Genomic DNA, 16,472 nt, shown 5'->3' with positions numbered 1-16,472 from the left:
TGTTTCTTTGGTATTTTTAAAACAATTATATCGCCAACAATTTGATATTTCTTTTAAAGTCATATCAAATCAAACACGCCCTATCCGTATCGTTACTGATAGAAGTAAAAAATAAAACCCTGACGTGTATAGTTTTTTTGTTGTGAGAGACCATCTGAGTAAACGCCAAAAAAATTATACAAACTGTTATTTTTTGTCAATGCCCTTTGATCCATTATCGCACTTAATTGGCAGTGCCATCTTGTTGTTTCTGTGATTGTCACATCTTTTCACAGTTTGAACACGTACAAAGAGTGCCAATTAGACACTAGAATAAACACTATCACCCGCTGGACAGTACACAATAAATAATCAAATGTTGAGTTTTTTTTGTTTTGGACGTGAAAACCCAGAGAAATGCATGTACATTATACATCATCATATTTATTGAACTTTGCGAATGCTTAGCGCAACGTTTTGATATACTCGTTTTTTTCAGCAAAACAAACACAATGTTTAATGGCTTTAATATATAGGCAGTGATGTAATAACAATATATTATATAACACGATATCATAATAACATGTACTTAAAAATAGAACAGTAATGTATTTCCAATTTTCCGGCTTATCAAGCATTGTGAATGTATGTTAAACGCTTGGAAAGTAACACGAGATTTCTGCATCGGAGCCTGAAACAGAAAATAAATTAGTATAGCATAATTTAGTCCAATTAATTACACTACCGATTACATTTAAACTTTAAATGAAAGTGTTACTTAAACAATTTTCTGTGCCTTAAGGCGCGAATATTTTGCTAAACACTGTTAACAAAAGGGCTACACGTTATGGTTCTTAATGAAATGCAAAAATAAGTATTAATATAATTAATAACGTCAATAAACACACACGGTAAGATCAAAGTTTAAAAGGAAAACTTATATCATATTTCTCGTAAATTACCAAATTATTAGTTTCATCTAAATCAAATACCATGTATAGAGGAACAAGGTATTTATAACCGACCAATGACGAAACACTATGCAACTTTCAATTTACACAGTGCTACGCTACATATATATGGCAACAATATGGAATTTGAAGAGAGGTAGTGTATTCGGGCCTGGAATATAATTGATTGTAAGTTTTAATAAACATTCTGCTAATGCAATTAGTTAAATAATGTTTACATGTTATGTTCAATAATTATTGCATGATCATTCTGCGCTGTTATATTAATTTGGAGCCGTTAAAGCTTCCGACATTACTTCATCAAGTTCATGTCGGAACAGGAGTATTTAAGCTAATACGCCCATTGTATACAACAACAACAAAAGCTTTAATATTGCAATGTATAATGTAAGTGTTTACATATATGTTACATGTAATGTAGTGTAACCCTCAACGTAAATCGCTTAAAAAGGGGAATCACGGCGGTTCGCGGTGATTTGCGCTGATTCGTGCTGATTGAGCAACAGCGAGATACATCGCGCAACGGTCGCCGAGACATCACCCAAATTTTCTTGTTGCTCAGAAACACCGCGATTTGTCACGTTGCATCGATTGCGGTGATGCGAGAATCGCGGCAAAAATCACGGGTCGCGTAGTGTATATAGTGTCAAAAGCAGTTGATGAGGTGGAATCGACGATCTACGAACCCAAACATCGAGGTATCACGCAAAAACATATCTGGGCATGGAATAATTACTTTCCCTGGTTACAGATTGAAGGCTTGGATGAAGGCACGATATTCATTTGAAATGTTCTTCTTGTATTAAACACAATGTGGCAAGAGAGGGCTTTTAAATCCAGAAAGGGAACGGTATGCACACAGTAGCTCATGCAAAGGTCAATAGAGTTAAAAGTTTAGTTTGTATATTATATTTTTCATTGTAAGAACAAAAAACTAATTGAAAATTATGAATTTTGGAAAAAAACTAATTGCGAAAAAACTTGTAGTGAAAACTTATTGACCCGAAACCTTATCTGGAGGTCTGATAATTTTGCTGCATGTGATTTCTTTTATTGAGGGAATGCATGCAGTGCATTCTTTCTCGAAATGTATCTTACTCCAATAATAAAGGCAGGGATTTGCTGCTTTGTTTGTGACAATGTTCTTGTTAATCCATGTTTGACACAGTTTATAACCACCATCTGTTTTCAGGAATGGCTGACTATAAAGTTGGAGATTTATCAAAACTGTTGTCTTCCTCCTCTGCACCTCCTGAACCAACAGCCGATCTGTTCTCAAAGAAACAAGTAGAGAAGTTATCAAAAAAAGATGCCACGCAACCCAAGAATCAGAAGGAAAAGACAAAGAAAAAACTGTATGGGGCTGAATTGAGATTGAAAAAGGTGTAAATTTATATTCTTGTAAATGTTATGTGTTACAGTTCCATATTTTCCACTGAATAGTCAGAGCTATACTACTCATCCAAATATCTGAGTCAAGTGAGGTCAAAAACTAGGTTACAGTGTTTTTCACCTTTAATAACAGGCCTTGACACTAACTTTTTTGACAGGGTCCCCAGAGGGAACCTTACTTTCAACTTTTGGTGACCCTCACCCAAACAAGGGTTCCCTCCTGTTTCGACGCACAGCTTAAGGGCAAAGAAGTACAAGAAGCATACTAGTACACATTTTTATTTCCAATATTCAATTCAGTTGACATTTAAAGTAGACCCATTAATAGCTTATAAGCCTTGTTTTGTAAACTTTGGATATCATGTCTTTCATCAACATCATCATCGTCGTCATTTTTGTCATAATCATCTTCAGCAGTGAATACCATTTGAAATATTATAAACCACACAGTCCTTCTATTTCTTCTATAAAGAACTTCGAAAATAAATTATAATTGACGAAAAAGAATGTATCCGAAAACGACAGTCTGAAAAATGTGCATATCGTTTGACTGCAGAAAATGAAACCAGTAACCTAGCAAATATACAATTTGGTTGACATATTGCTTTACAAAAGCATATTTTGTGGGTAAAAAAACAGCTTAAATACAGTCAGTGTATAGCGGATTTTAGTGAGTAACGGATAGGTTAAATGTTTTTTGCAAAATACTTTTATTTATGTTAAGATTTATAGTTTTCTATGAATTGAATACAAAAAGCCTATCATTGTTAATTCGATTCATGTTTTTGATGACGTGTGTCAATGTTTACAACTGTTTCTTTTTTCGAAAGCAAAACAAGGTCACGTTATGTACGCACCGTTTTTGTGACGACAGGAAAAGTGCAGACGAATGGTTTCTTGAATTTTGCAGATTTTGTTTGGTAAACATAATGTTCATTGATGTAATATTTTAGTATTATGTGTCCTTAACAAAAGTAAGAACGCTCAGAAACCAAATTGACGCGTACCATAAAAATAAGCATGAAAGCTGCAACTTGGGATTTAGTGAATAACCGACATGTGGTGACACATATTCAGGAATGTGGGTATTGTCTCAAAATAAATATAAACTCAATTGAAGTTGTCCAATACACATGTGGTTAGCGTGTGGCTATGATATTAATTAGTGAAAACATCAGTTTAAATGAAAAATAATCAAATTATAACGATAAATCGATTTCTCTGAAAACTTATTTTTCACTATCAAATATATAATGTATAACAAGGTATTCAACTCAAAATGACCAGAACATAGGGTGCATTGCTTTGAACAGCCATTACTTCATCAATTGTGCAGCGATTTCCATGAACTTGGTCTTATTAAACGCAGAAATGAATTTCCTTTCAGGAAATGTACATATATTGCAATTATTTTTTACAAATGCTGTGTCAAATTTCAAGAAATAACACGATACACATGTAATCCGATAAAGACCTAAGCGATCCCGTAATGGCTGAATCAGTGTACCATGAAATTCGCGCTGTAAACAAATAATATTTTTTCGGAAATTTAAAACGGCTGGCATGTTTCAATAGGAAAGACATTTGTCTATCTAGGTTTAATGGTTTAATTACTGAATGCATGGTGTTTACGATGAAATGAGACTCGAAGTCCTTAGCTATCTGTTATACACCAATCGACTGTATCACCTTTTAATTTCAAATGATAATCGGCAGAAAGGTGTAACATCATCGACATAGAACTAATTATTTAATTATCATCCTTTAATTAAGATCGATAGTCGGGAGTAAGGTGTAAAGTGATCAGTTTGAAATAATTTATTTATTGTTATGTTTTATTTTCATTTGTTTACCTTTAAATACGACGTTTGCCATCGGCCGCTATATTGTTGGCTGTCGACCATATCAACTGTGTATTCCAAGTATAAATGACCCAATATTATGTGTCAGCAAACTCAATGCTGATTGGCCAGCTACCACATGCGCTTCAATAACAATAAGGTCAAGCCATGTCTCATGCTCTGGTGCAGACCGGTTTTCGTTTTTTGTTTAAAGTGCGAACACTTTCATTGAAACAAAGAGAAAAATGTAGAAAACCAGTCTGTATTGAAATGGTCAATCAACGAAGTGGTTCTATAAATTTAGGGGTCCCGGAGGATCACCCAGCTTGAAAAAACTGGTGACCCTCGCCGAAATCTGGTGTCCTCGGGTTCCCAGGACACCGTTAGTGTTGAGGCCTGAATAAAGTGTAACTTGTAGCTGCATGGGTGATTAACAAAATGCTGCTCAACAAAAAACCCACCTTAAACCTTTGATTGGGAACATTTAGGTCCCATTTGCGAAAAATATAAACTTTTTTCCATTGGGAATGGGGCCGCTTATCGGCCCCAATTTTGAACAAAAAAGAACACTGGGTCAAATAAAAGAAAAAGCTTTTTTATTCTCTAGAAGTGATATTTACAGTCCAATGTTCATAAAACTTGGTCAAAACATTTGTTCTATGATATCTTGGCTTAGTTTGAAAATGGTTTCGGTTCGTTGAAAAACATGGCCGGTAGGTGTCATGGTAGTTTTCCTTATATGGCAATAGTAAAACATTGTTAACTCTTTAGAAGTGACATTTTCAGTCTAATCTATTTGTTCCAAAGATATCTGGGCAAAGCTTTAGAATGGTTTCAGTCTGTTGAAAAACATGGCCGCAAGGGGCAATCAGATTTTATTATATGGCTTTATCAAAACCTTGTTAAGACTCCAATCTTTATGAAACTTGGGAAGACGATTTGTTGTAATAATATCTTTTTTTCCAGGGGCAGAGCAGTTTTCCTAATATGATTCCTAATATGACTTGTAAAACTGTGTTATCCCGCTTGAAGTAACATTTTTAGTCCAATCTTCTCACAATAGAAACTAACATGCTTAATTTATGTACCCAAATCAGGCTTTTTGCGCTTTTCGCCATGTCTTGATGAACCATAAGTTAAAATGCCCTGGCTCTATGCCATCCTGGGTCAAACACTTAAAATTTAGGCCTGTTAAATTTTCAACGGGCCTGTTAATTTCGTCTACTTGTAGGCGAGTCTGGCCTGTAAATTGTGACGTTCTTTCACCATGGCCACCAGGCTGAGTTTCAAACTGGTTCCTGATTATTGAAAAACATGGCCCCAGGGGTTGGGGAAGTTTGTCTTAAATGTCAAAAGTAAAACCATGTGAAAACTGTTTCATCATGATACCAGTACTTGCTCTAAGCATTTGTTCAAATGACATCTAGGGAGTTCCAAAATGTTACTGGGTAATATGCAATCACATAGTAGAGGTAGGTAGTTTTGCAAAGTCAAATAAAGAAAAAAGCCAGTTAATATCTATAACTTCGGAAGTCAACATGACTTCTATGGGTGGGACAGTTTACCTTATATGCATATAGTAAAAACTTTTTGCCCAATCATCATTAAACTTCCTCAAAACATTTGTTCAAATGATATCTAGAGAGCTGAAAATTGTTATGGGTAGCATGGGGTCACAAACTAGGTAATTAGTACCAGGGGTGGGGAAGTTTTCCGTATATGCCTCAAAGTGAAACCTTTTGAACACTCTAGAAGTTACATTTTTATTTAATCATAATGAAACAAGTGCCGAAAATGTATTCTTATGATATCTGTCCCTAGTTAAAAAATTATGCAGTTCCCTTTAAAAAAAAACTGCTTGAGGTGGATTGACAGTTTTCCTTATATGGCTGAAGTGGAACATTACCGTACCTGCTGAAAACAGTGTGTTCCCTTTGAGTCTCAGGTGAGGGCTTAATGGTGTTTAGCTCTCTTGTTCAGTAGTATTGTAGTATCGGTTCTAAGTTGCATTTAACTGTTCAATCCATTTTCAGCTTAAAAACAAAGTTCAGCAAGATGGAAAAAGAAAACTAGAAGAAGACGATGACACTAAAACTACTAAAAAGAAAAAGAAACAAAAAGTATCAGACGTGACTGCTGCCAATAAGGGGGCTAGTAATGGGACAGTCAATGCTGCACCTGGGTTTTGTCCCCCCGCCGGAATAGTGCACGAATCGTTGGTAAAGAAAGCTAAGAAAAGGTATCGTGTCCATGACGTATATTAGTGTCAATGTTAGAAATATTTTAAATTGATAATCAGTTGAAGAACTGACATGTTTGTGGTATGCTAGTTGTATCTGGGTTTTTTTTTTGGTGAGATAAAATTGTTATTTCGCCTTCCCTCCATGGATCGGAAGGCTTTAAGCATGGCACTTGTCTAACAGTCCAAATGTACTTACGTACGTTCTGGATTTTGTTTTTAAATCCTCGTTAATACTGGGTGCATCTTGCTTAAGCTTGCAAAGTTGAATGACTTGAATTTGTTGATAATGACAAATCAAGGAATTTTAGCAATATAGCATGCCTTGCCAAAATTATGGCACTTTGTATGTTTTTCCACTATGTAATATATACATGTTGTCCCCTGAAGCTTGTGTTTTTAGCTTCTCTTTAACTAGTAGGTGGATCTCACTCAATCTGGCACAATTGAATGACCTTTATGTGGTGATGAATGATGATCGTGAAGAAAGGAACTTTGGCAGTAACACATTTTGGCCATTTATATTTTTCCACAATCTAATATACATTATTTAGTCTCAACATTTTGTGTGTCTTCAGGGGTGTGATTTTTCCGCGGATCCCGAGTTTCTGCGGATCAAGTTATCCCGGGGGTCACTTCTGAGATTCGCGTAAATTCGTTTTAAAAAATGTGGGGGAGAGGGGCTACCACCGATTCCGCGGGCGTATTTCATAAGCGGCCCGAAATATCCGCGGCCTGCGAAATCTCTCCGCATTTTACACTGCATTTTACACTGGTAGATTCTGACTAAGCATTTTTAAAACGAACGATATAATTGGCTATCGTTTCCAAATCTTCCAATTAAAATTGTTTTCTTAAAATGTGTTTGGTATTTCTTAGCTGATTCGTTTGCAAATGGCGCCATTGTGAAGCGAAAATTAAGATTATTGAAATGACAAATAGCAATCGAATAAACGACTGACATCACCTAGTCTGATAGGAATAATGAAATGTGTTTGTCAACGAAAAAGGCTACGTTTTAGATACAAGCAACAGATATTTTGTTAAGAAATGTGCTCAGTGAATTTGTGTCACGGAAACCAGTGTTTGCAAATTGGAGTTTAGTCTACTCGCGAAGTAAAACAATTCATAAGAATATCGTTCGAACATTGACATGGACAAACAGGCATGCCGACAAACATGATTTGATTTATATGTTAGTGGGTCTGTGTATAATCAGATTCATATGCATATTCTGCTTTATTATGTTTGTCACGCTGTTCAGTTAACTGAAATAGCATTGAACTGAGTGAAATGAAGATGTGAAATGCAAGATATTGAAAGGTAAACAAATTAAATATATTAATTTAACTCAGTTTAATACATCATTCACACAAGAAGAACACTCAAGTGTGTTTGTTTATATTAAGTCCATTAACTGTAATTCAATACATTGAAAAACTGCTGCTATTGATCACAATAAATACTGACTTCTGTGTACTTTGCATCCTCAGTATGTTAAATGTGAAGTTTAACAGGTTTTTATAAAGAAATATTGTTATGAAGTTCAAGAAGTTGTTTATTTTAATGTCTGTTTTAAGGTTTGTCATTGCGTTATGCGCGCCATTCGCGTAGTCAAAATCAGTCGACAGAATTTTCCTCCCCTCTGACTTTGCCTCAATCACACCTCTGGTCTTATTAGCTCCACTTTATTTCTAGTAGAATCTTGCTCAAGCTTTCACAGTGGAATGACCTCAATTTGTACATCACCCTAAAGAAAGGAATTAGATCACAGCCAGTTTTGGCTGAATTATAGTCCTTTGTAAAATACATAATGGATATGTCTGTGTTCAAATATGTCTTGTGGAGGCATCAGTTTCTGTGACACGTTTCTAGCTGGTTCCTCAAACTGTTTGATCCTCACTCTGTACAAACCAGGCTTAATGCATATGTGGAAGGTGTTGCCAGGTAAGCATATGCAGTTTGCACAGGCTAATCAGGGACAACACTTTCCACCTTGACTAAATATTTGTTAATAAGAGTATTTAAAAAGCAGAAGGTTTTATCCCTTCTTAGCCGGTGCAGAAAGCAAATAATTTCTTGAACAACTCTTTGCGCACATGCATTTAGCCGGTTTTCTCAAAGTAAAGCTCGTTTCTGTGTCACAGGCCTCTTGAAGACCCTGTTGATGACGAGGCAGCGCCGCAGAAGAAATCTCTTCCAGATATCTCTCAGACAAACAAGGTGGCACGTAAACGAAAAGATCGACTTGCCAAACCTACCATGGGTCAAACCATCTTTGTTGGCAACATATCACTTAAAACCACGAAAAAGGTGTGTATAATGACATTGATGTGAGAGTAAACACAGTGCTGCATGTCCTTCACTGTGAAAATTGGAAACGAGCCTGCTCAGTAAAATTTGGAGCGGGCTCTCTCAGTAAAATTTGAAGATGCATTTCTCAGTTAAATTTTAAGATGGCTTGTGCAGATTCCTAATTATACCCCCATTACCATTGGGAATGGGGGATAGATAGGAGTCACTTTGTCGGTCTGTCTGTCCCAAAAATTTCATTCAATCTTCACCAAACTTGGTCAGAAGTTGTATCTAGATGATGTCTAGGTCAAGTTTGAATATGGGTCATGCCGGTTCAAACACTAGGTCACGGGGCCAATTAGTAAGTTTTAAACAGAAAGTTTGTCCGGACCATAATTATGTCATTTATTTAGATTTTAAAATGACTTGGTACATTTGTTCACCATCATTGGACGGTGTGTCATGCAAAAGAAGTACGTCGATATCTCCAAGGTCAAGGTCACACTTTGAGGTCAAAGGTCAAAAATGTCCATAAATGAGCTTGTTCGGGCCATAACTATGTCATTCATTGTGAGATTTTAAAATCATTTTGCACATTTATTCACCATCATTGGACGGTGTGTCATGCAAAAGAATTACGTCGATATATCCAAGGTCAAGGTCACAATTTGAGTTCAAAGGTCGAAAATGGCCATAAATGAGCTTGTCCGGGCCATAACTGTCATTCATTGAAATTTTAAAATCATTTGGCACATGTGTTCACCGTCATTGGACGGTGTGTCATGGGAAAGAATTTCGTCGATATCTGCAATGTCAAGGTTACACTTTGAGTTCAAAGGTCAAAAATGGCCATAAATGATCTTGTTCTGGCCATAAATTTGTCATTCATTGTGAGATTTTAAAATTACTCAGTATATTTGTTCACAATCATTGGACAGTGTGTCATGCAAAAGAATTACGTCGATATCTCCAAGGTCAAGGTCACACTTGGAGTTCAAAAGTCAAAAATGGCCATAAATGGGCTTGTCTGTGCCATAACTATGTCATTCATTGTGAGATTTTAAAATGACTGTACTTGTAATTATTTTCACAGTCATTAGAGGGTGTGTCATGCAAAAGACTTCGAGAGTTCAAAGGTCAAAATGGCCATAAATGATAATGGCATAATAATTCTTATAAATCGCCATAAATTAGCTTCTTTTGTTTTGTGAAGACAGCATGCAAAATATCCTGTGTCAATGCAGCATGTGGGGGTATACGTCACGTCTGTGACAAAGCTCTAATTTTACATAAGTGGGCTTGTACCATTTCTTGGTCTCAAGTAATATAATAAGAATTCGGGCTAACTTATTCAAACTTCAATTTTTTTAGTTCCTGTAAGGGGTATGAAGATTGTAAATGTTTTATCAGTCCTCCGCTTGACACGATTAAAATGGCGTGTGCAATGAGGAACAGGACAATAATTGTTTATGTTATCATTTAAGTGCAGTCTGCAAAATTAACCCATTGCCTAATCGCCAATGCGATGAAATCTTGGCTCTGGCGATAGAAAACTTGAATAAAGATTGCCTGAATTGGAATGAACAAAATCCGAGAAAATAAACCAACAAATAATCAATTTATGCATTTCAGGTGTAAATTCTTACAGTGAGACTGCTTGGTTACTTCCCTTAGTTTTCTATCATTAGTCATCTCCCCTTGATGTTATAGAGAGTGTAGTCTGGCTCGCATATTTAAAATGTAATACTTTTGGTAAACTGAACTTGCATTCTATGCCGATAAATGAAATAATAGTGCGAGGATTTTTATAAATTAAGTAAAACGGTTGAATGTGTGTTATTCATAGCTTTGAAATTATAAAATAACCGTAACAGTGTTTATCATTTATATGATTAAGATTGATCCTGTGAGCATCGGCTTTGTATTTATCCGATGATGAGAGTGACGATAATGAGGATAATGATGATGTTGATGATGATGTAAACTTTGAAAATAATGAAAATAACATTGCAAAATATTGTAAAGAACTCTCAGGGTCAGATGTAATGGAATAAAAGTTTGAAACCTGGAATACTGATTTGTTTACAATCTTATCCCCCATGCTATGAAAAATTTCCTCTGACTATGACATTTTCAAATTTCATTGCCACATTGGCTATGAAGACAAAAAAGTTAGTTTTACAGACTGTTTAACGTGTTCTGTCCTACAGTTCAAAGTTGAAAATCTTCCATACATTTTGAATCAGTGTGACATTAATTGGAATTAATAATGAGTTAAAAAGCCAAGAACAGTTAAAAGGCCTCACCATTGTGAACAGAGGCAGTACATTGTACCCACCATTAAATTCACACCCTTGCTATACCAGTTGCTCTAGTAGATAACTAAGTACTGTGCAATCACAACTCACAATACACTTATAGTCATCTGCTTTAAAACATGTTACACTACTATATATTCACACATGTTTACTTTATGTGTGACCTACATTTGATATGTATTCATTTCATGGTACTCCTCACATGTCATTAATAGCGACAGTTTGTGACCCACATCTTGTATGATCTGTTTTCAGTACTGGTATTAATGTCAATATTGATGGTGTCGATTGTATTGAATTACTCTATACTTAATTAAGGAAATGTTAGACTTGTGAAGCTGCTGTATCAAGTGTTTTTATGAACCTTTTACTTAGGTAAATTTGCATCAAAAATATTTGAGCCGTGATTTGTGAAAAAGGGGTTTAATGCATGTGCGTAAAGTGTCGTCCCAGATAAGCTTGTGCTGTCTGCGCAGGCTAATCAGGAACGACACTTCCCGCTTTTATGGTATTTTTCATTAGCAGAAAGTCTCTTCTAAGAAAAATTCCAGTTAAGGCGGAAAGTGTCGTCATTGATTAGCCTGTGCGGACTGCACAGGCTAATTTGGGACAACACTGTATGCATAGTGACCTGCATTAAACCCCTTCTTCACAGAGCATGGCTTATTTTATGTTATGCCGTATCAGGATTGCTTGTGTAATCCAAATAATTAACATTTGCTTATAGACTACTCTAGCTTGTATTTACAATATATATTAACATCACAATATGTTGTTCATTTATCATACACTTGTTAAGGGATGTAACCAATAGGGAATAAGATAGCAAAATGACCTCATGTAGGGTATATTCACAGCTGTTGTGAAATAGTAGAGAAACATTAACATTTTAATGCTGGAGATATGATTTTTAAGTCTTTTTGATAGATTTTTAACCAGGTTTTCCGAAGGAAAAAAATGGTTATTAGATTGGCGAATGCGGGCGGGCTGGCTGGCGGGCTGGCTGGCGGGCGGGCGGAACAAGCTTGTCCGGGCCATAACTTTGTCGTTCATTGTGAGATTTTAAAATCATTTGGCACATTTGTTAACCATCATTAGACGGTGTGTCGTGCGAAACAATTACGTCAATATCTCCAAGGTCAAGGTCACACTTTGAGTTCAAAGGTAAAAAATAGCCATAAATGAGCTTGTCTGGGCTATAACTATGTCATTCATTATGAGATTTTAAAATCATTTGGCACATTTGTTCACCATCATGGGACGGTGTGTCGCACGAAAGAATCACGTCAATATCTCCAATGTCAAGGTCGCCACGACTAAAAATATATTTATTTTAAAACAAACTTACAAAGGGGGTTAATTTTGTTTGTTCATTTAAAAAGTTCAGTTTGAGTTGTCTCCCTTTATCAGATTTTTTTTCACAATGAAAACCTGGTTTTGTGAAAATTTTGTCCCTTGTTGTTTATTTGCAGCAAAGATTTTCCATTATTTGTACATACATTGTATTTCACGAGACACTAAAAATGCATCAGTTTTTATTTCTGAATTAGTAAATCAAGTAAGTCTCTACCATCCTAAGGCATCAAACAAACACCATCAAATCCATTATCATTACGCTGAATATGTCCCAGTAAACGACATCGAATATTCTACTGTTAACATATATTGCTATACATAGGTCTCAGCCCTGTTTCAGAGGACTGTACATAGTGTTGATCTGTTTGCAGCAATTGGAGAAGTTGTTTGGACAATGTGGGGAGGTGGAGGCTGTCCGATACAGATGTGTGGTGAGTCTACTGGCCACATGTAGCTTGTTTGGTGTAAATCCATAAACAAGGGTAGATTTTCAAACCATTCATTCACTTATGAAATGAAAAACAACAACTATTCAGTGCTTATTGTCCCCTACCGGTTTCACCGGAGGGGACTTATGGTTTGCGCTCTGTGTGTCAGTCAGTCAGTATGTCTGTCAGTCCGTCAGTCCGTTAGTCTGTCACACTTTTCTGGATCCTGCGATTACTTTTAAAGTTCTTCATATTTTTTCATGAAACTTGAAACATGGATAGATGGCAATATGGTCACTATGCACGTCATTTCATTTTGTTCCTACGTCAAAAATTGTGTTTTTAGCGCATTAGTTGCATGTTATTAGTACAAGTTAACATCTTCTGCGGCCCATAACTAGAATGACTTAGTATATATAACTGTATGAAGTAAATTGACCACCAATAATATGTTGGTATAATTCTGTATATACAGACATAATAAAATGTGTGTACCATAGAATAATTACTGATTTTATGTTGTTTTTTCAGCCAGTCAAGGATCCCAACATGCCTAAAAGAGTAATTGCCATAAAGTACGTATTGTTGTGGTGTCATGCCTAAAAGAATAATAGCCATAAAGTACGTATTGTTGTGGTGTCGGCTATTAATGTTGGATGTCTTTTTGTGCTGCCTGAACCGATGAAATGCACAATATTTATTTATTTGATATAATTTCAGTCTTGTGGATTTGTGTTTAAATTCATACAAGTATACAGGATGTTTTGCAGTAAAATCAATATTGATGAAGCAAGTTTATATGCTTTCTTAGTGTCTTATTTAGCATATTTTGCTTATTACTGGGCAACATTCATGAATATTACCTGTAAGTCGGCATGTAAACAAAGAGTAAACACAGCTTATTCTTACGGCAATTTGTTCTTAACTTCATGTTATAGTTTTGTTATAACTTTCTGTAATAATGTGTTATGATCTTTCCTCGAGTATCATGTAAAAATAATATAAATATTTTAGGTATTTATCTATATTTTATGTATTAAAGGAAAGAGTTCCACCCTGGTCGCCACAACTGTGTCAGCTTTGTGCGGTTCAAGGAGGCAGAGTCAGCCAACAAGGCACTGGCATTGTAAGTCAGGTGTTCGTAGCATACCTAGACTGTACTGTAATACAACATAAGAAATATCCAACTTATTTTCAAAAATAAAGACAATTTATTTAACATTTTACAAATAATTGCATAGAAGGACAATCTTGTGGAATTTTTGTTGTTAAAATTATTTAAGCTTTCATTAAAATGTCAAGTTTTTAAACAAGATACAATTGAAACCAATAATATTATTTTGATGCCATGGGATAGCTTTTGTGAATACAAGTATTGTTTATACGGAAATGAATCAATTCCTGACAGAAACACTAAAACAAAGGGTTTGGCTTCTTTTTTTCCAGCTTTATATAATTTATATTGAGTGTCAGAATTGCTTTAGACACAGTTCTGAACTTTAATGTATAAAAATTAATGAAGAAGTGTTATGATTAAACCCAGTCAGTGCAGTAAAGGGGTTCAGGATGGTGATGATCTTTTCCTCCACTATGCAGTTTCTAAATTGGACCCAATGCTTGATTGTGTTCCAGGAACGGTCATGAGTTGAACGGTCTTCACATACGAGTGGACTTGGCTGATAAAGCAAAGACAGGGAAGGTACTTACAAAGCTTGAAGCCCTTCTATAAACTGTGTTTGATTATTTGACAAAAACAAAGACTGTCTGTACAATTAGTACATTGTAAGTTTAAGCATTAACTTATTAATATATGCTTTGCACTTTACTTTACCCTGAAAATAAAGTTTGCGATACATTGGAGTCACTATGGTAGTCAGTTGGTCAGTCAATTGGTTGGTCAGTCTGCATGGAATATAGGTTTCTCCAGACACTTTTATGCAAGTATTAAACACAAATCTGTTATTTGCCCTTAAATTTAGCTTATAAATTGGTGTTGGGTATATGTCATGTTTGTGACATAAACCCAGTTTGTATGTATTTAAGTTGTTTTGTCTGTTGTACTTAAAGAAGAACACTTGACAAATATTTCAGTTTTGATATGAAAAAGCATAATTTGAAAGTTTGTTTATGTTAGACGGTGCTTCTGTTTTTAGGAAGAAACAAAGAACTCTGTGTTCGTGGGTAATCTGCCGTTTGGTAAGTAGTTTCTTCTTTACTTCCTAAAAGCGCAAAAATGTGTCCAAGAATTATTGTGAAAAATCTGTCTAACACCCAAACAATTTATTGTTTGACAATTTTGATTGTTAGTATCTCAACAAAAACCTTCCCAACAGAAAACATGTTTGCTTGAAAAAGTAACTAAATATGTTGTCATTACTAGAATAACACTTAGAACCGATGATCACATGTTTTTATGTCCCCAACTATAGTAGTGGGGGACATATTGTTTTTGCCCTGTCTGTTGGTCTGTTGGTTGGTTGGTCTGTTGGTTGGTTGGTTGGTTTACGCCAACTTTAACATTTGCAATAACTTTTGCAATATTGAAGATAGGAACTTGATATTTGGCATGCATATGTATCTCATGGAGCTGCACATTTTGAGTGGTGAAAGGTCAAGGTCATCCTTCAAGGTCAAAGGTCAAATATATGGGTCAAAATCGCTCATTTAATGTACACTTTTGCAGTATTTTAATATTCAAGATAACAACTTGGTATTTGGCATGCATGTGTATCTCATGGAGCTGCACAATTTGAGTGGTGAAAGGTCAAGGTCAAGGTCATCCTTCAAGGTCAGATGTCAAATATATGTGGCTAAAATCGCTCATTTTTTTTTATGAGTACTTGTGCAATATTGAAGATAGCAACTTGATATTTGGCATGCATGTGTATCTCATGGAGCTGCACATTTTGAGTGGTGAAAGGTCAAGGTCAAGGTCATCCTTCAAGGTCAGAGGTCAAATATATGTGGCCCAAATCGCTTATTTTATGAATACTTCTGCAATATTGAAGATAGCAACTTGATATTCGGCATGCATGTTTATCTCATGGAGCTGCACATTTTGAGTGGTGAAAGGTCAAGGTCATCCTTCAAGGTCAAATATATGGGTCAAAATTGCTCATGTAATGTCACTTCTGCAATATTGAAGCTAGCAATTTTATATTTGAAATGCATGTGTATCTCATGGAGCTGCACATTTTGAGTGGTAAAGGGTCAAGGTCAAGGTCATCCTACAAGGTCAAACGTCATATAGGGGGACATTGTGTTTCACAAACACATCTTGTTGACACTGTTGTTAGAAATACTAAGTAATCAAACATGTGCTGCTTACACTGAACGGTGCTGCTTACACTGAACGGTGCTGCTTACACTGAACGGTGCTGCTTACACTGAAGGGTGCTGCTTACACTGAAGGGTGCAATTTGTTTGTTGTAAGCCATGTAATTATTGATTTTGTCTGTCCTATATAATAATGGCTTATTAATGAAAAGGTTTATAGGCTATCCTCCCATTTGCAAGGTATGTACAGCTATTTAATGTTGTATATTTGCAAAACAAAATCCGTTTATTGTTGTGTATTTGCCCCCCAAAATAATTTGGACACTGATGTAATGGAATCAAACATTGAGAGCAGAAGTATTTTTATAGCCTTTAAA

The 16,472-nt window shown here is 35.6% G+C and overlaps 1 protein-coding gene across 2 annotated transcripts in view; it reads left to right on the top strand.

The window, feature by feature from the left end:
• Window positions 1-16,472, top strand: part of LOC127872793 (RNA-binding protein 34-like) — a 32,924-nt gene that overhangs the window by 2,566 nt on the left and 13,886 nt on the right. For both annotated transcript variants that reach the window (XM_052416194.1, XM_052416193.1), the window contains exons 2-9: window positions 2,143-2,333; window positions 6,217-6,422; window positions 8,570-8,735; window positions 12,763-12,822; window positions 13,351-13,394; window positions 13,862-13,945; window positions 14,452-14,518; window positions 14,973-15,015. In XM_052416194.1, the coding sequence (XP_052272154.1) occupies window positions 2,145-2,333; window positions 6,217-6,422; window positions 8,570-8,735; window positions 12,763-12,822; window positions 13,351-13,394; window positions 13,862-13,945; window positions 14,452-14,518; window positions 14,973-15,015 (859 nt within the window). In that variant the 5' untranslated portion in view covers window positions 2,143-2,144. The remainder of the gene's footprint in view (window positions 1-2,142; window positions 2,334-6,216; window positions 6,423-8,569; window positions 8,736-12,762; window positions 12,823-13,350; window positions 13,395-13,861; window positions 13,946-14,451; window positions 14,519-14,972; window positions 15,016-16,472) is intronic.

Source organism: Dreissena polymorpha, chromosome 3 (genome assembly GCF_020536995.1).
Source record: "Dreissena polymorpha isolate Duluth1 chromosome 3, UMN_Dpol_1.0, whole genome shotgun sequence".
Taxonomy (NCBI): domain Eukaryota; kingdom Metazoa; phylum Mollusca; class Bivalvia; order Myida; family Dreissenidae; genus Dreissena; species Dreissena polymorpha.
The sequence above is the reverse complement of the archived record's forward strand: the minus strand, read 5'-3'. Positions and strand labels throughout refer to the sequence as shown.